This window comes from Vicugna pacos, chromosome 16, assembly GCF_048564905.1.
Source record: "Vicugna pacos chromosome 16, VicPac4, whole genome shotgun sequence".
Classification (NCBI taxonomy): Eukaryota; Metazoa; Chordata; class Mammalia; order Artiodactyla; family Camelidae; genus Vicugna; species Vicugna pacos.
Window position 1 is genome coordinate 53,170,259 of NC_133002.1, and position 19,849 is coordinate 53,190,107.

At 37.4% G+C, this 19,849-nt stretch overlaps 1 protein-coding gene across 6 annotated transcripts in view; it reads right to left on the bottom strand.

Annotated features, from left to right (window-relative positions):
- Positions 1-19,849, bottom strand: part of ABCA8 (ATP binding cassette subfamily A member 8) — a 65,114-nt gene that overhangs the window by 12,380 nt on the left and 32,885 nt on the right. For all 6 annotated transcript variants that reach the window (XM_072939477.1, XM_072939478.1, XM_072939474.1 and 3 more), the window contains 10 exons: positions 18,803-18,942; positions 15,288-15,407; positions 13,377-13,575; positions 11,885-12,051; positions 8,589-8,722; positions 7,913-8,050; positions 5,680-5,787; positions 2,373-2,546; positions 2,069-2,182; positions 8-127 (listed from right to left, as the gene is read on the bottom strand). In XM_072939477.1, the coding sequence (XP_072795578.1) occupies positions 8-127; positions 2,069-2,182; positions 2,373-2,546; positions 5,680-5,787; positions 7,913-8,050; positions 8,589-8,722; positions 11,885-12,051; positions 13,377-13,575; positions 15,288-15,407; positions 18,803-18,942 (1,414 nt within the window). The remainder of the gene's footprint in view (positions 1-7; positions 128-2,068; positions 2,183-2,372; positions 2,547-5,679; positions 5,788-7,912; positions 8,051-8,588; positions 8,723-11,884; positions 12,052-13,376; positions 13,576-15,287; positions 15,408-18,802; positions 18,943-19,849) is intronic.

The window sequence follows — 19,849 nt, forward strand, 5'->3', positions numbered from 1 at the left end:
TACTTACGTGGAAAGATAAGAACTCACAGCCAATTAATGTGGCGGGTGGTATTAAAAAGGTGACAGCATACAGAACACCGTGCCCAGAGTTATCCAGCAGAAATCCAATCACAGCCAAGATGGTGACCTATAGAAAATGCAAGCATGCATGTTAACCCCTCTGAATTTCCATTTATGTTCAGCAGAGATGATCATCTTGGAGATATTTCCAGTTTCAACTCCAGCCTCAAAAACCAAGTGGAAATTAGCATATCTTCACTGACATTTTCTCTTAGTGACTTAGCCAAATTCCTATGGCCTGGAGTAGACATCATTGGATAGAATAACCTAGGGATCTGATACAGAGAATATTCTAATTATAGAAGGGGAAAAAGTTGGCATATATATTTTTTTGACATAGAATTCAGAATATTAAATAAGCAATGATCATGGCGAAAAATTGAAAATGATATATAATAGGAATAAAGCAACAACAGCCAGCAATGAAGGAGGATTTTTGTTAACCATACCAACGGAGAAATAGAAGCATTTAACAACTCGGAGTAGCTTAAGTGGAAGTACTGAAATACAAAATTCAGGACTAAGAGAAAGTTCTAGATGTACCTGAAGCTCTCAGACTTTTAAGCCACTGAAATGACTTCCTAAAAGTTGCACTTGTAATTTCTCTGTATTACAAGCCATAATCTTTGTTGCTTGCAGAATATTCTTCCTAGAAGTGTGCCTCTGAGCATATTTCTTTTCTGTACCATAAGCTTTATGGCTCCCCACATCCAGCAGAATAACTAGTTGAGCACATTGCTGAAGGCCAGCAATGGTGTCAAACATCCTTTTTTTTTTTTTTTTACCATAAGCAGACCTTGTTTTCCATCCATGTCCATGCTAGATTATCATTAGTTCCTAAAAATAAACCTGGACTTTTTCCCCTCTGCATTTCTGTTCATCCATTATCTCCATTCATCCATTATTTCCTATTTGCATCATCATCTTTCTTCTCTGGCTTTTGAAATCTTACTCTTTTGCAGGTTTCACTTCCTAAAGGAAATCTCTTTTTTCATTTTCATAAATGAATCTCTCTCTTCTCTGCCTTTCATACACCGCTGTATCACTCAGCAGTATAACAGACTTTTTGAAGATGGAGGATACCCCAACAATCTTTTCTGTATCACTGTGTTTTAATAAGTTATCTGTTTACCTTCTGGGCTCTGCCTTTCAAGGTTGAAACGTTTATATTTTCCTCCATTGTCAGTCATAGTTTGTGACACATGGAAGCCACCAAATGTTTGTTGAATTAATAATTTACTTTTTGGCATTTTGAAGTGACAGGAAGTTATAACAGATTATAATCATAAATTATACATATTTCCCTTCTAATTTAGATAAAATCAGCATTGCTTTGTGGAAACAATTCTCAGTAGTTTGGAGAAGTAGTTTCTAGCTTCACTTTGCTAGTAACAGTATTTGTAATCTTGTATAACTCTGTAGAGGTCTTTGAGTTTATTTCCTTTTTGAAAGAAAAGAAAAGAAAAGAAAAGAAAGAAAGAAAGAAAGAAAGAAAGGGAGGGAGGGAAAGGAACAAAGGAAGAAAGGAAGAAAGAAAGAAAGAGAGAGGAAGGAAGGAAGAAAAAGAAAGAAAGAGAAAGAAAGAAAGAAAGAAAGAAAGAAAGAAAGAAAGAAAGAAAGAAAGAAAGAAAGAAAGAAAGAAAGAAAAAGAAAGAAAGAAAGAAAAGGAGGAGGGAAGGAAGGAAGAAAGAAAGAGAAAGAGAGACAGAAAGAGAGAGAAGGAAAGAAAGAGAGAGAGAAAGAAAGAAAGATATAGATGGTTTCCATGTGTCCTTCTAATAAATATTTTATGATTCTGGAAACACTGGGCTACATTTAAAGAACTGCAAGGGTAAGAATAGGAGGAGAAAAAGATGCAGATTTTCAACAGTGTCCATGTAGAAGTCTAACTTATAATATTTTAGACTGTAATATTAATTTATCATTCTGTCAAGGGCAAATTTTACAGTATTATCTCAGAATTGTATATTGAATATATAAAATAAATGTTCCCAAGAAACAAACTTACAATGTAGAAGCAAAAGGACCAAATGCCACTATTTTTTCTCCCCTTGCGAAAAATGAACGAAATCACATACATCAAAAAGATAAGTGACGTGGCGTAACCAATAGCACACGGGATCTGAAACCAACAGGAATGTTAGGTTTAGTTAAAAACAAAGCAATCTAGGGCAACATTTAGGGTCTAAAACACATCACAACACAGGGTTCTACATTTATTACAAGGTGAATATCAATGGAAACTATTTGCATCTTCAGATTTTCCAAGTAAATCACCCCATGAGATTTCCTTTGCAAATATTGTCACTTACTTGTATGATCTGATCTACCGTTTTAAATATAGAGTCTTGGAGGTTTAAGCCGTGGTCCATTAAGTACATAAACAGGAAGATGAGGCAGTACACTGGGACATCCACCAGCGCCTGCCCAAACCAGTACGCGGAAGGGAAGAGCCCCGACGTCCGCAGCTGGGACCGAACCTTGTTCTGAGGAGGAGACAGCGAAGACACAAAGGGGTATTTCAATGTGAGGTTTAAGGATGTGGATTACATAAGGAAATATTCAAATAAATTCTTTATATGTAATAATTCTGTATCATGGCTACGAATGTTACCCGGACTAAGGATTAGGAATAGTTCAAAACATAAATGATCAGTTTGCTGCTTTAATTAACAACGACGTTCATCACACACCTGTAGAGATAAAGACCTCAGAATAATCAAGGGATTAACGCTGCAGTAAACAGAACAGCGATTAATGACTTATGAGGCCTAGGGAGTGGGGTGGGATGGCTGATCTAAGCAGCTGACTTCCCATCAGAATGATTCTGCTTTGGCCCAATATGAAGCGCTCTCTCTCTCTTTTCCTCTCTACTACAGACTATATATACATGTTACAGAATATATATATCTATAGTATATATCATAAATATATAATATGTTAAATATACTTTATAAATTATTTTTATGTTAAAATTTATAGATTATGAATATGTATAATTGCTTTATCCTTTCAATCTAAGTAAATGATGCATTCGTTTTACCATAGCACATATCCAAATATTTAATACCCACCCAAATATTTATGTATATGTACGTAAGCACAAATACACTTAAAAATATAAATGCGTTTTGTATTTCTTGTCATTCTCTGAGTAAACATACTAAATTACGTTCAAAACTACTTACTCAGTCATGCGGTTTTGGGCCCAAATTATATATTAAACCATTCTGATCATTTTGAATATATAGATACGTTCTTTAAAATATACTTAAATTCATTTGTTGATGGGCTCTGATTAACCAAATGATGCTCCTGTCTGAGATGTAATCTGACCCAGGGATTCAAATCAGCATCTCCCAGCACAGGCCCATTCAGGTAGTAAAACTGATAAGGATTTAGTGATTGACTGGACATGTGTGTGGGTGAAGCTATGATTGAAAGGCTGAAGAAAGGTTTCAGGTTCCCACCAGGACAACCGAGGGCACGGTGCCCCATTTAGAAAATACTGAAGGGGGAGCATGTGTAAGAATACTGTATATTCAGTTTAGGAGGCATGGCATGCGAGAGTCTTGCAGAGGAAATGCAGAGAAAGCAATTTGGATCAGCCTGGGAGGTGAAATTAGAAATCAGAGACCTGGGCTAGAGTCAAATCCATGAGTGACCAGTAGGGAGAGGGGATTTTAAGCCCAAAGCTTTGACAAGCTTGCCTAGGAGAGAGTGACATCTAACACGAAAAGAGAGCTGAGGGTTGAGAGGCGACTCGGAGGAATAAGAAACCTCAAAGGAGACAGAGAGAGTTGCCGAAGTGTTGGGAGAATCGTGGTGAAATTGTGGCATCACACAGGCCAGAGAAAGAAAGTATTCATGTTTCCTATGGGAGAAGTTTTTAAGTTTGGATTATGCTAACACCAGCATCGCTGACAGTTACATCGGGAAGGCAAACGGAAATTACCGAGATTCCTGGAGGATCCACACTACAAATAGAACATTACACAGACAGTGCTCTCTTCCCACGGGCAAGAGAATTACTTTGGAGAAGGAGGAAGTGAAACAAATGAAGATGGTGCTGAGTAAACAGAGATGTTTGTGCGAGGTTTCACAGATTTGGGGTAATAAAGCTAGAAAAATGGAGCCAGGAAAGGCTATCCTACTGAAATTTGTGGGTAAGGCTAATGTGAGTTGGCCTGGGCTGATCAGTCTTAGAAATTCACCGCCCTAGGAGTACCACTGTCTCGCTGCAGAACGGCTGAGTCAGAATTTTCATTCTAACAAGGTTCTCTGATAATTTATAGACAAGTTAAAGATTCATTCGGATGAATAAAAGAGTGCCCGTGAATGAAAATTTATAAATAGACTGTCAGTTAAATGTTGGAATTTTCCTTTTATCTCTCCAAATTCTCGGGTTTTAAAAATGTCACTTCCTTTTCTTTCAACAATCTCTTTTTACTTAACTTCCTCGAAATGTAATTGTCAAACAAAAAAAGTGCCCGTATGAAGTAGACAGTTGTATGAGGATTGATGCACGCAGGTATTTCTGTGCCACAATCATAATTAAGGTGCAGAACATTTCCATCGCACCCCAAAATTTCCTGTGTTGTTTTGCAGTCAATAGCATTTATCATTGGTTATAAGAAACCGCAGGTCTGCTTTCTGTTCCTATGGATTACTTTTACCTTTCTGAGAATTTCCTATAAATGAAATCACTTGGTATTTACTCTTTTGTGTCTGTCTTTACTCCCTCAGTGTAATGGTTGTGAGTCTCATTCATGCTAATGTGTTTATTAGTTATTCTCCCTTTTGTATTGCTGAGTAATATTCCATTGTATGGCTATTCCAGAATTCATCAATTCACAACTTAATGGACACTTGAGTTCTTAGAACATTAATGCACAATTCTGTATGGGGAAAGATGTTTTCTTTTCTCTTGGGTAAACATTTAGGACAGGAATTGCTGGGTCATACAATAAGTGTGCTTTTAACTTTATAAGAAAGAGCCAAATTGTTTTGCAAAGTGATCGTGCAATTTACACTCCCACCAGCAATGCATGAGGGTTCCAGTTTCCCTACATCCTCACAAACTCTTCACATTGTCAGTCATTTTATTATTCATTTTACTTGCTATATAGACATAGCTCATTGGGGTCATTTTCCTGATGTACGCATAGTATTAGCCAACTTTTCACAAGAGGGTTTTCCTTCTGTACATCTCCAGTGAAGTATCTGCTCAAATATTTCTCCCACCTTTAATTAAGCTATCTTCTGCTACTGAGGTGTAAGAATTCCTTACATTCTTGAAACAGATCTTTTGTTAGACATGCGTGTATTGTGAATATTTTTCTTCCAACTTCGTTTTTCTTTTTCAAAGTGATTTTGACTATCCTAGATTCTTTGCATAGCCACATGAATTTTAGATTCAACCTCTGTAATTTACTTATTTACCTATACATTTCCATTTCCATTTGTGAAACTTCCTTTTATTTGTATAATTTAGGATTCATGGCTGGATTGCCTGCTCAGTGAAGGATACGTAAAGAGCCTCATGAGAAATCCTGTAATTACATTACCTTCAACTTCTAATCACACAAAGTAGTGGCAGTTTCAGTCACCCTCTGTTACCTTGTAATCGTCAATGCTGCTCATGGCGATGTAAGGGGCACAGCAGGACGACAAGGTCAACCAGAACGGGGCGTAGCCCAGGAAATCCAGCGGATTATTCTGTTCCTCCTGCAAATGCAAAGAATACAATGAACTGAGTGAACAAATTCAAAATACATTTTCTGGAGTACATCTTAAAAAACATTAAACGGATTATATATAACCCTGCCTTGGACCCCTCTTGAGTCTCCCAAATGTATCCACCCAGTTTTGAAGCTTGACTTTTGGCTTTATACCCACATTTATGGAAAAGGAAAGTGATTCAAAGAAGGTAAATGAATTGCTAATACCATACAGCTGAAAAGTAGTAAGATTAACATTTTTCATTTTCTTACTTTGTGATTCTAAAAATTTATTCCGATGCGAAATAATACATAATGAGAATTCACAGCTGAAACATTCCATTTCCTAACTGATCTTTAATTATTTTGAATGTGACAGCTTGACTTGAGAATCGTACTGGCTGTTTTACAGGCACAGTGACAAGTTATCCTTTTAGGTACACCACGAGACTTAGATAAATGCTGGCCGAGGACTCAACAGTTGTCGAGATGAAATGCTAGGAGGGGGAATGAAATCTCCAAGGGAAATGTGTGCCCTTAGTTAACACAACGTTTGTATCTTGGCTACCTTTAAGGAAAGAAGAGTCACAAACTGTCTTGAAAGCAGTCCTTGTGTTACTTTGATGATTCACCTTGCTGTTTGATTAGGAATATTACTGAAAAAAAGTCATAACCAGAGCCCGGTCCTCTTCAGCCTGCACGTCAGAGAAATGCATCCTAACCATGGAAGCGTATTGTCAGAATCTCTCCAGAACACCCTGCGTGCTGGGTGGGTTCGGTACCCAGTGGCAAATCCATTGAGTTTGGGCAGGAGAGAAGCAAGGTCTGAAACTACAGAAAGCTGTTCCTTGAGCAACGGGTAGGTGAGTTTAAGCAGAATATAAAATGAGTTGCTTGGAGATGCTATAGTTAAGATTTGAGCCCATAAGCACAAGGTCAGCCGAGCTGGTTGGTACTATTAGACTCAGCCTGGCTAAACAGGATGTTTTTAAAGATGGAAGCCCACGGCAATTTGCTCAAATATTGCTCAATTATCCTCCCTCAGAAATCAGAAAATTGAAAAGGTCTTCACAGTCCTATAGGAGGCTGATTAAAAGTCATAGCATATATTCCAAAATGAATTGCTACTTGATGGGTGACTAAAATTTTTGCTTTAACAATTAAGCTTCCTGCACATCTTTACTAAAAGACATTTCAATTTCCTTAGCACACATGTGAGGTAGGTAAATTGTGAGAAGGTAAGTCAGTGTCTTGCTGGAACAGATGAAAATAATGATGGATACATGGTCCATTTCATATACACATGGCTAAGTGGTTGTTAGCCACGTATATGATCGGAAAACCCTATAGCTGAGTGGGATACAGATAATTTGCCGCCCTCTGACGTGTGTTTATGTATCTATCAAGTTATTTAGTGCTCATCGTGTTCCAGTTACTATCTTAGGTATCGAGTATTGCTATATTAAAGATACATGGTCCCTGTGCTCAAAGAACTCTCTAAGAGGGAGCAATATATTTAGGAAATATTCAAAAAAGGAGTAATTACAAACTCTGATAGGTGTTCTGGTTTCCAAACTCAGAGGACTGCATGCATTCCAATCACCTGAGCCATTTATTTTAGAAATAAGATTTTTTTTGCCCCACATATGAAAAAGCTGGCTTGGGAGGTGTAGGCCCTAGGAATTAATATTTTTGACAAAGAACTGGAGTAATTCTAATGTAACCAGCCTGCAATTCTAGCCTGAACTTTGCCCTAGTTTTTTTCTTTTGTAACATTTATAAAAGTAATAATAAAGCTTTTGTTCCTTTGTCCCCCCTCCCTTCCTCCCCCTTGTTCTCTCTTTGGTTCTGTCCTTTCTTTTGTCATTTTTGTGCTGGTCACAATCTTGCACGATTTCACTTTCATTGCCTTATATTTTCTCTTTGAAAAAAATTTTGTGAGTTCTATTTTGCATTAAAAAAACGCGAAGCTCGGAAAAGTGTATTGATTTTTCCAAAGCTGTAGAGTTAGCATGAATCTAAATGTTAATTTATTATGGAGCAGTTTACTCAATAAGAATAAGATGTCAGAGCTTAAAAGAGTAAACTGGGAGGTTCCTGATGGACGAGAGTCCATAAGATTATATACTTACCCCCCAAAACGTACTTCTGTCAGTTTGGATGTGTGCTGACGGTTTAACCATTCCAAGTAGCCCGTTACTAACAATATCCATGAGAACTGGGAAGCAATTCAATCTTTTGGTATTGCATGCTAATGAAAAGCTGTAACTCTAAAACATAAAAAGCAAGGGTATAAATTCTCACAGATCTTCATTTTTTTCCTCTAAAGAGGCCAAGAGCCAATATTTTAATTTAAAAAATCACGTTTTAAAAATGGTGTCAATTAATCAAAACAAAAACCAAATGCTGTGTTAAGTCAGCCAAAACAACGTTTACAGGCTGTATCTGATTTTCAAGACGCCAGATGTCTGGTTTAAGGCTAGAATAAAACATTATTATTGTTTAAGAAGAAACAAAATTGTCAGAATATACGTATTATAAAATCCTTGAGAGCAAATTTAAATTATTTGGACTTCCAGATGCACTTGACAGTTGAGTATTGTGTAGTGTTTATTTTGCTAATGTACATAGTTTGTGTTGGTAGACAATGACGGATACATGAATTGCATCATATTAATGACTACAACTGACTAAGTAATAAATGGGAGCAGTATTTGCTTTTCATTTCATTTCCTAAACTGGGGACCTGAGCATACTGATATTAGCTTTTCACGCCTTTGGGAAAAATGATTAAAGAGACCAGCGTACCTTTTCATTCCCAGACACTATGATAGCTCCATTATAGGATGGGTCATCGAGGCCGTTTCTAGTTCCAAGCATATCTACTTCCAAAGCTATGTTCTGATTCTCCACAGAGTGTATAAAGTCATCAATGCTTGCTCCTAAGTTGTAGTGCAACATATTAGTGATCACAAAACAGAAAATCAATGTTAAGTTGTGCACTGAGAAGATAATGTCATTATGTGATACTGTCTATTGACTGTCAGGATATTTTCCCACATGATAACGTACTTGCTACTGTGAATTAAAAACCTATTCACTTTTCATGGCATTCACTTTCTAACATGTTTATTTGCTTATGATTACTGCTAATGTGAAAAAAAGCACCATATGGCATCTGGAATAGATTTTTTTTCCCTCCAGAGTCTTGCAATGAGTGGTCATAACCAATAAGGTTTTAATGACACAGATAAACTCTACTAATTAACCACCAAATTTACTAAATCTCACTTAACTTGCTAGATTATTTATTTTTGAAATGTTTCTTGACACAGGAAGACAATTTGCTGAATGGTAGTATGAGAGCTCTGAAGAACTTCTCCCCAGAAAATCAACCATAACTTACAAAAATTACTAAAAAACTAATGTGTTAAAATCTCTTGATTGTCTTAAGGTTATACAGAAAATGAAAAAAAAAGTATATATTTAAGAAAATCTACTAAATCTGGGTAAGAATAATGAGAAACGGTGGTCTTTGAGCCAAAAATCTATATGTTCACTCATCCCCCGCACACACACTTTAATTAGCAAGACAGAAGCTTCACTCTGAGTGGATGTAGCCAAGAATTCAGGGATCCTCCCTCCTCAGGCCCAGTCTGGGGCTACAGTATCTTCCTGGGAGGAACTGGTGTGAAGTTGTTGAGCTCCCCCTAAGTTTGGCCTCATGTGCCTTGGACAGAGCTTCCACCTTACGAGGAGGGGATGGATAGAGAATTCCAGTCATCTCTGCCAGGAACTGAGCTTCTGCAACAGGGAGCTGGGCAGGGGTTGGGGTGGGCAGTGATGAGAAAGGCTGGCAGCTAGCCCCTCCCAGGAAGGCAACTGGATTTCCATTGAAGCTGCACCCTACCTCACCCCATACACAAAAACTTAACTCAAAATGGATCACAGACCTAAATGTAAGAACTAAAAGTAAAAAGGTTTTCCAAAAAAACATAACAATAAACCTCTGCGATCTTGGGTTAGGCAACACCTACTTAAACATGACACCAAAAGCACAAGCAAAGAAAAAGATAAGCTGGACTTCATAAAAATTAAGACATCTTGCACAGCGAAAAAGAAATGTGATGGTGAATATATGTATGTTCATGTATAACTGAAAAATTGTGCTCTATGCTGGAAGTTGACACAACATTGTAAACTGACTATAACTCAATAAAAATATGTTAAAAAAAAAGACATTTTGCTTCAAAGGACACCAATGAGAAGTGAAAAGACAATCTACAAGATGAGATAAAATAGTTGTAAAACAGTGACAGGTGACTCTGATTATTCAAGGTGGTTGTGGTCTGCAAAATCACCACAAACACACAATTAGTGAGTACTGAACTGTTGCTCTTAAAAGGAACACAACGGTTAGGTTCCTGTGAGCCTCTGGCCATAACACTTTCTTTGACGAATCATTGCATCACCTTATTTTATGTACATTTTTGTACATATGTTGTTGATTCATTACCATTCATCTCACAGCCAACAACACTGTAACTCATGCCTGAACAAAGCTTACCTAACACACATACTTTCTCTGTAGGGCACACCACAGCCTTCTTGATTTAAGAAACACTGAATGGCCCTTCAGCACTACACTTGGGGCCCATTTTAAACAGCAGAATTACCAACAGAAAGCACAAAAATGTGAGAAATGGGGCACTCGAAATTAGTTTACACTCTGACAGCTGAAGCAAGAAGGCAGAGCAGTACCTCATTCTACCTCAGCTGAAAATGTGAGTGTCAGAGGACAGAATCTTCACTTCTCTGAGCCTTTTTGTGAGTGACCACAGAAGTGTCTTGAGTATCGGTTTTGGGGGTTGCAGATAAATTTTAGTGAGTAGACAAATGTGCAAATACATAGTCTGTGAATAATGAAGACCTATTGTATGATAAGAGACTTTTATCTAGACTCTTAGAATTCAATTTTTAAAAGACACATAAAAGACATATAACTCATTTTTCAAACAGGCGAAAAAAAAAAAGAGACATTTCTCCAAAGCAGATAGATATACAGAGGGTCAGTAAGCACATGAAAAGATGCTCAGCATCATTAGCCATTAGCAAAATGTGACTCAAACCACAAAATACTACTTGACACACACTAGGATGGGTATGCTAAAAAAGACGGAAAATAATAAATGTCGACAAAGACGTGTAGAAATGGGAACCTTCGCAGGTTGCTAGTGTACATGTAAATTGGTGCAATCACTTAAAAACAGTTTGGCAGCTCCTCAAAAGGTTAAACGTGGTCACCATGGGACTCAACAATTCTCCCCCTAGGTTTATACGCACCTCCCCAAGTAAGAAAAAATATTTACACAAAAACCTGTACATGAATGTTTATAGCAACGTTACTCATAACAGTTAATTATTGGAGAAAACCAAAATACCCATCCTTTCATGGATAATAAATAAAATGTGGCCTACCCATATGATAAAATACCAGTCAACAATTCAAAAAAGGAAATATTGATACATGAGACAGCATAGATGAAACTTCAAAGCACTATGCTAAGTGAAAAGTCAGCCACAAAAGAGCATATATACTGTATGATTCTACTTATATTAAATGCCCGGAGTAGCCAATCTGTAGAAGCAGAAAGTGAACGTGCGATTGCTCAAAGCGGGGGTACCGTGAATGAGAGTGACTACTAATGGGCATGAGATTTCTTTTTGAGATGATAATGCTCTAAAATGAACTCTACCAAGGGTTGCACCGTTCTCTGAGTACACTGAAAACCACTGACCTGTACACTCTAAATGAATAAATTGTGTGGCATATGAATTGCATCTCAAGCTGTTAAAAATGTTTTTGGTAAAACGCTTTGGTTTTGCAAACGGCCACCAGGTAATTTTATTTCTCCTTGGCAAATACTTCCCTAGTTCCTGTTCCGTTTTGGGGCTGGATTCATCACCCTCAAGCTTCATAAACTGTTTTTTAACACATGCTGAGGACGTCGAAGGCTCGTTTTGATCTCTCATGTTTATGGTTTCTGAGTAACACTCTGAACACCGAATGCATTTGGAAATGGGGTATTTCACCACATTGTTACCTGTTTTATTGATGATTAATAACTGAGTGAGAGGATCACGTGGTGGTTGTCCAGGAGCAAGGAAGTATAAATGAGGAGAAAGTTCCCAAGTGTAACTGCTCTGATATATTTTCACGAAGATATACTCCAAAAGAAGAGGACAAAATCCAACTCCGAGAATCAACAGCCTGCAGAGAAGAAGATGGCCAATGTGAATGCACAGTCCTTTCCTAACCGTTTGAAAGTGTCTGAGCAGATTTTAATGTAGTGAGACCTAGAAATGATGAAAATTAAATACATAGCTCTCTGACTCGTTTCTTGAGTGTCTTGTCCTTTTCCTGTCTCTACATTAGAGATGATAAAATGTAGATGCAGCCATTGTTTATTTGTCCTGCTGCTCTCTGGCCATTGGGTAGCCCACACAATTTCATGGGACATGTGTCCTTTAACGCTTGGTCCAGATTCTGTCTCTCTCCTGGGATTCCAGTGTGACGCTCTCTCTTTCTGCTGGTTAATTTGTCAACACATTATATTCAAATTTCTGTACATCCACTCCTCTTCATAGAGTCCCTATTTCTGTATGTGAGTGACTGCAGGGTTTTCTCAGTCTCCAGGCTCAAATTGTCCATTCTTCTTTGCTCTTTATTCTTCTATAGTCTCCATTTCAAATAAGTTGAAATTTTTCATTACATCTTCAAAATCTTTCTCCATTTCTAATTTTACTCTGATTGGAATTCTTGTAAGTGACTGGCCTCTCTCTAGACTCTGTTATATAGTGTTGCCAGATTAATATTAAACATTTTTCTTAAATCATGCTAATCTCCTTGTCAAAGATTCTCAGTGAATTCTCATTATTTATTTATCTAGCAAGCATTTATTGATACTCTATTATGTGTCAAGCTTCCTATCTTTTTGATGCTTAATGAGCATTTGCATAGACAAGGCACTGATTGACAAAGTGCTGTGGACACCAGGGTGCTAATGAGGGGTGACGTGATTCTTAAGAACAGGAATAATGCCCGTTATGCACACAGGAGGCACGGGAAGCGAGCTATCATCACTGAAGAGGGTTGGAAGGAAGTTATGACATCTAGGTAAGAGCAAACAGGATACAACGGGAGAGCCAGGACATCCAGGGAAGAGTCAGCAGAATAACTGTTTAGCATCTAAAATAGGGCATTAGGATATGGATTCTGGGAAAAAAGATCCACATCCCCATGTTTCTGTCACCAGCCACAGTGGAAACTTTGAAAGAGAAGGAATATTACAGAAAAACATATGTTACTTCAACTTTCCCCCTAAGACTGCCCTGAAACATTATTAATTCTAACCTGCTGGCCAGCTAACAGATAACTAGTAGGACTAGTGACTAGAATGGGTATTATGCTTTGCCCAGTTTTACAGATGCAGAAATTTATTTTATCTTGTTTGTTTTCTCTTCTTTTTACAGCTTAGTATTTTTTAATCCAAAAAATTACTGAAAAGCAAAAAAGTATGGCCCTCGGATACTCACAGTGACAAAAGAGCTTTCCTTTCATGCTTTAACTTTAGCAAGCGAACCCTTGCGATTGTGCAGATTTGCTGCCCCCAGAGAGCCATGCCTCCTGTGGTCTTTTTTGTCTCATTAACTGAAGAGAGAAATTGTTCCATCTCAACAAGCTTTTCTGTGTCTCCAGCTCCTTCTGCTTGTGCTTCTCTGAAGTTGGCAATACCTGCAAAACACACACATGCACACACGCACTCACACAAACAATTCATAAAACCCCACTCCAGATGTACTTAATGGAGCTTTCTGTAAGACTTTGTTTTACCAAGAAGATTAGTGTCTTCTGCATAACTGAAGGCATTATGTGGTATTACTGGCTGCTGCCGTGAACTAGAAAAGCACATGAAGGATTCATTTCTTGGTCAAAAAGAGTAGAAAGGAGATCTTAGATAATTTAGATACAGACAGTACATTAAAAAGGTTAAGTAAACATGCAAGATCATTATACTGCTTAGGTGTGACCTGGGAACTTGAAGGAAACAATTGAAAGGAAACAATTATCTTAGGTGTTTGCCTAGAGAAACAAGCGACAAATTGATAAGCTACAAACTGGGGGCTAACTGTAAATTTTTATGTCCCTCCCTTGTAATTTATAGAAAATAAAATTCAATAAGGCCATAGAATAGTTGAACAACACTATCATCCAACTTCACCAAATTGACATCTATACAACTATCCACATGACAACTGAAGTTCTATAAATATACATTTTATATGTATATAGTTCTGTAAACACACACACACGCATTTGTATGTATATATGTACAATTTTTTTTAAATGGACAAGAAATATTCACCAAAATAGACCAAATTCTGATTCAACAACAAGTCTCAATGAATTTAAAAGTTTAAAATCATAGGTTATGTTTTATGACCACACCAAAAATTTTAATGTCAATAGTAATAATAATAATTTTGTAGGAAATCTACAAATATTTCTAAAATTGAACAACCAATGAGAATAATGTCTCATCAAATAGGGTATGTCATTAAAGATGTAAAAATTATTTTAAATAACCAAATAGAAATTATGGAGTTGAGATGTACAATAACTGAAAAAATATTCACTGCAAAATAAAACCTCAACAGACTTCATTGGGCACGAGAAAAAAAACCAATAAACACGACAAAAAATAAGTTGAGATTTTTAAGTCTAAGGAATAGAAAGAAAAAAGAACAAAGGAGAATGAAGTATCAGAGAAATGTGAGACACTATCAAGCAAACTAACACGTATGAGCGCATATAATAATGGAAGTTCAAGAAGGAGGGTACAGACAGAAAGGGTCACACAGTATAGCTGACTAAATAATAGCTAAAAACTTCCCCAAATCGATGGAAAACACCAACCTACACATACAAGAAGCTCAACAAACTCCAAGCAAACACAAGGAGATCGACGCCTGAAGACTTCACAGTCAAACTGTCAAAAGCCAAAAACACAAGGAGAATTGAGAAAGCAGCAAGAGAAAAACAACTCATCAGACACAAGAGACCCTCAGTAGGATCTAAAGCCGACTCCTCATCAGAAACCACGGAGGCCAGCAGGCAGTGAGATGACATATTCGAAACACTTGAAGAGAGAGATTTAAAATAAATGTTTTGTCTGAAATTGCTCTTGGAATACAGAGTAAGACGAGGGCAGTGAGCCTTGGATAGGAGGAGATGGGCCATCTTTAATAGCAAGGCAATATTGGAAGAAAGGTAACAAATGTCACAAGGCTGGGTTTTGACTTTATAGATGGTTGTCTAAGCATGGTCTGAATCATGGGACCCCACCTGTTGTAATCACATCTTTGGATCAGTGTCTTATTGAAATATATATTCCAACAAGATACTGTGAATGCCTTTACATGATAGTTTTCATGCATTTTATTTACCTGATTCATCAATAGTTGATTTTCCTTCTAGTTTCAGGAACACCTCATTCAAGGTTGTCATGGAAACACCATAATTCTCAATTCCCAGGCCAGGACGTCTATCAAGATCCTCATAAAGTTCTAAAGAACACATACACAATAACAAATCAAACAACAAAATCGTAAGTGAACTGAAGACAACTTTTCACACTAAAAAGTGCAAATATGGTATTTCAAAATGTCAGATATTTTAAAAGCTAACATTTCATAATAAGTAGTCTTATTCTTCAAATTCTATGTATTATTTATTAATTTTATATATTGTGTTACAGCCCATACATTAACTTTTGTTCAAATATTAATTTATAGTCATTTATGTTTCTATTAAATTTCGTTTGTTTTTTTCTGACTTGTTTTTAAAATTTAATTAATAACGGAACTTCAAATATTTTCACCCCTAAGCCTAATTAATTAAAGCGCCTTTTACAGAGAACAGCTACAAATGGGAGCCATTTGGGTTTTAGCTAACAAAAGAGAAAGAACTAATTTTTTGAGAATTGGTTGGATTGTGCAGAACTTTCTTCAGGTCAGAAAATATCTGTCAAGGAAAGCCCATAGGAGATAAATACTTTAAAAAAAAATTTCGCCTTTTGACTAAGGAAGAAAAAAAAAATCACAAGATCTCATAGAGAATGAGGAATTGACTCAGGGAATTTTCTTGGAATAACTGTAAACTGAGTTAATACTCCCTCCAGCAATTCCACATCCATTCACTCTTCAGTTCATTCCGCAAAAATACATTTGAATCTTAAAACAATGTTCTCAAAACAATGAGCAACATCTGTGCCTGCGTGGATTTGAATTACAATGGTTAATCAAATGAAGTTTAAATAAAAACCTAATTTTAAATCCTAGTGTGATTATAGAAGCCCTGAGGCTACAACCTGCAGCTTCTCTCTGCGGAAAAGGGTAAGTCAAAAGTCCTGCCTTGATTGGAATACCATGTACAGAAAAGTCAAAAGAAAGTAATATTCAAACTACTAATGCATATTATGTGTTATTCTTCATTTTACCGAAAATTTTACAAATCTCCTCTAAATTATAACTACTATTAAAATGCATTAATTAGGGTTCAATTAGCACTTTGTCTGGTGGTTCGAAGGAACACTTAGGGTGTCACCATAAAGTGCATATTTGAATAGCTTTGGGGGGTAATTTATGTGGCTTTATTAACCATGCACATGGTAAGGTTAATTGTTTTAACCAGTCAATGCAGGTCCTCGGCGTGCCCCATCACCAGGGAGCAAATTCTCTGAATGACAAACACAATTAGTGGACTTATTTTTAAATTAAGATCTTCATTTTGAGATCATGCAGTTGCAAAAAAAAATAATACAAGGAGATTGGTACACGTTACTCAGTTTCCCCAGTGGCAGTATCTTTAAAAAGCCACAGAGCAGTACCACAACCACTGTATTGTCATTACAATCAAGATACAGAACATCTCCATCCCCGCAAAGATCATGCTGCCCATTTATATAGTCACACCTATATCTCTTCTGATCCCATCTTCTCCTAACCCATGGCAACCACTCATCCGTTCTCCATTTCTATAATTTTGTTATTTCAAGAGTGTTATTGCAAGTTGAGTCATACGGGAGGCAACTTCTGGGCTTGGCCCTTTCAACTGAGCACAGTTCTCTGAACATTCAGCCAGGTTGTGTACACCAACCAGTAGCTTGTTCCCTTCTACTGTTGGGTGGTACTGGCTGTCATGGATATACCATAGTTTATTTAACCATTCACTTGTTAAACTGGGTGGTTTCCTTGTCTGTTCCAAAGAAAGCTGAAATAAACATGTACAGGTTTCTGTGTGAACGTGTGCTCATATCTCTAGGCTAAGTGCTCAGAAGTGCAATTACTCAGTTGTATGGGTAACTGCAGGCTTAGTGTTTTAAAGAAACTGCAAAATCTTCTCCAGAGTAATCGTGCCATTTTACACTCCCACTAGCAATGTATGAGCGATCCATGTTCCTCACATCCTTGCCAGCACTGAAGATTACTACTATTAAAAACATTTTTAATTCATTTTGATAAGTAGGTAGTGATAACTCACAGTGGGTTTAATTTGCTTTTCCCTAATGACACGTGATGTGGGACATCATTTCATGTGATGGTTGGCCAGCTGTGTACCTTCTTCAATGAAATGTCTCTTCCTATCTTTTGCCCATTTTCCAATTGGATTATTTGTTTTTCACAGTTGAGTTTTCAGAATTTTTTTATACTTTTGAAATACTAGTCCTTTGTGAGACACATAGTGTGCAAATCCTTTCTGCCAGCCTGTAGTTTTTTTTTTTTTAATCTTCTTAACAGGCTCTTTCACAAAGCTAAATGTTTTCAATTCCAATGAAGGACAATTTATAATTTTTTCCTTTTATGGATTGTGATTTTGGCGTCAAGTCTAAGAACTCTTTGCCTAGGTCTAGATCTTGAAGATTTTCTCCTCTTTATTTTCAATTTTTTCAATAGTTTTACATTCTATCTTTAAGTGCATGACTATACTGAGGTAATTCCTGTGCAAAGTGTGAGGCTGAGGTTCATTTCTACGCCAGTGGAGCTGCTTTCTCCAGCACGGTTTATTGAAAGGACTATCTTTCATCCATCGGATTGCTTTTCCATCTTTGTCAAGAATCAGTTGGGCCCTTCGTGTGGGTCTATTTCTAGAGCCTCTGTTTTGTACGGCGTGTCTATCACTCCGCCAGCTGCGCACATCTTGACGATCACAGGTTACATAAGGCCACAGCTCACTCCCCTGGCTCACCGCGGAGTGAGCCGACAAAAACCACCGCTGCCTGCTTCTCCCTGGGGAGCAACAGAGGTGATAGAGGCGTCTAGAATTTCTGACGGAGCTGATTGCTGGGATCTTCTCCTGAACAAAGCCCGTCTGTGAAGGCTGGGAGAGGTACCTGCTTTATCGAATGCGCTGACATCAGCACGGGGAGCCAAGAAAATTGAAAAATCAGGTGAAGGTGTTCCAAAGAAATAAACTAAATCTCTGTAAACCATCTCTCATGAAATGGAGCTGTATTGTTTTTCCTGACAGAGAATTCAAAATAGCTGTCAAGTACACTTTTACGTATTGGCCTGAAAAACCCAAAGTGATCACAAAAGTCTTGTCAGGAGAAGAAAGAGTCATATCATGGGGATGTTTAATATAATGGTTAAGCCAAAGGTTTCCAGCCATTTGCATTCCTGCAGGGCTATGAATCCTAGACTGCTCTGCTACCCACACCACAAAGGGAATGCAGGACTGAAGAAGCTCCCTGAAATGCTCAGACATCAAAATGCAACTACTAGGTTACAGTCTTTCTCACTATCGATAAAATAATCCAATTATTGTACTATTCTTTGCATCCTGTTTCAAATACCTGAATATACTGTAAGCTCTCAATAAGTGTTAGTTATAATAATTATTAGCACTATTATTAATATTATTTATGCATTACACTGCATTTCATGGCGTTCATATACATTACCTGGAAATTTACTTGTTCTTTCTAAGGGCAGTGTATAGACAAGCTTTCCTTCACTTTCTGCTGATAATTTGGCTTCAGGGATGTGCTGTTTCACAAGTGATGTTATTATTTCCTGAACACACATTGCATTCAACTGCAAACTGGTGTTCCAAAAAAAAAATGAGTTATTTACCATCGTCACCACTAGCATAGAAAAAAATAATGACTCTACGGGACAAAGAAAAATCAATTAAAACCTAATGCAAGAAATAGGCCATCTAACCATTAAATAAGAGGATGAAAAAAAGCAGATCTTAAAAAAGTGATGGGGGGAAGCAAAGAATGAACTAGTCAGAATTTTGGGTCAGGTCATTCGAGGATAGTCCCTAGAGAAGACTGATCATTGACTCAGGTCCTTAAAGGAGAGAATAGCTACAGAGCAGAAATACCAGGGACACAGAGCAGCAAAGATCAAGACCATCCAAGGGGGAAAATGTTGAAGATGTTTCAAAGGGAGTGTAAGTTGGCTCCACAGGATTATTGTATTGGGCAAGAACACGGGCCTTTTGATAGGCGTAGGCACAAAACAGGTTCAGTCATTCAACTTGGTCAACCAGTGCCAACTTCCCAAGTTCTCAGCATGTGACAAAGACAAACTAAGTACTAAGTGTACACAATGATGGATAAAACAGTGCTATTCTGTCCTCATGGAGTTGACTGTCTAGTGGGAGAGACAGGAAGAAAACAAGAAAACAGGTAAAATAATTACCAATAAGTGCTATGAAGAAAAAGGGGCTATAGACAGAAATTAATTATGGATGAATGTGGGTTCTGGGTTCATGAGCTCACTAATTTTTGCCTTCTTTGTAGTGCTAACCCTAGAACTTTGACTAAGAACAAGGTATCATTGGGAAAATCAGTCAGTCCACTTAAAAACAGATATTTTCCCAATGTAGAAAATTTTTTTAAATTTATTAATAAAAGTTATAAGGGGGGGAGGTATAGCTCAGTGGTAGAGTGTGTGCTTAGCATGCAGGAGGTCCTGGGTTCAATCCCCAGGACCTCCAT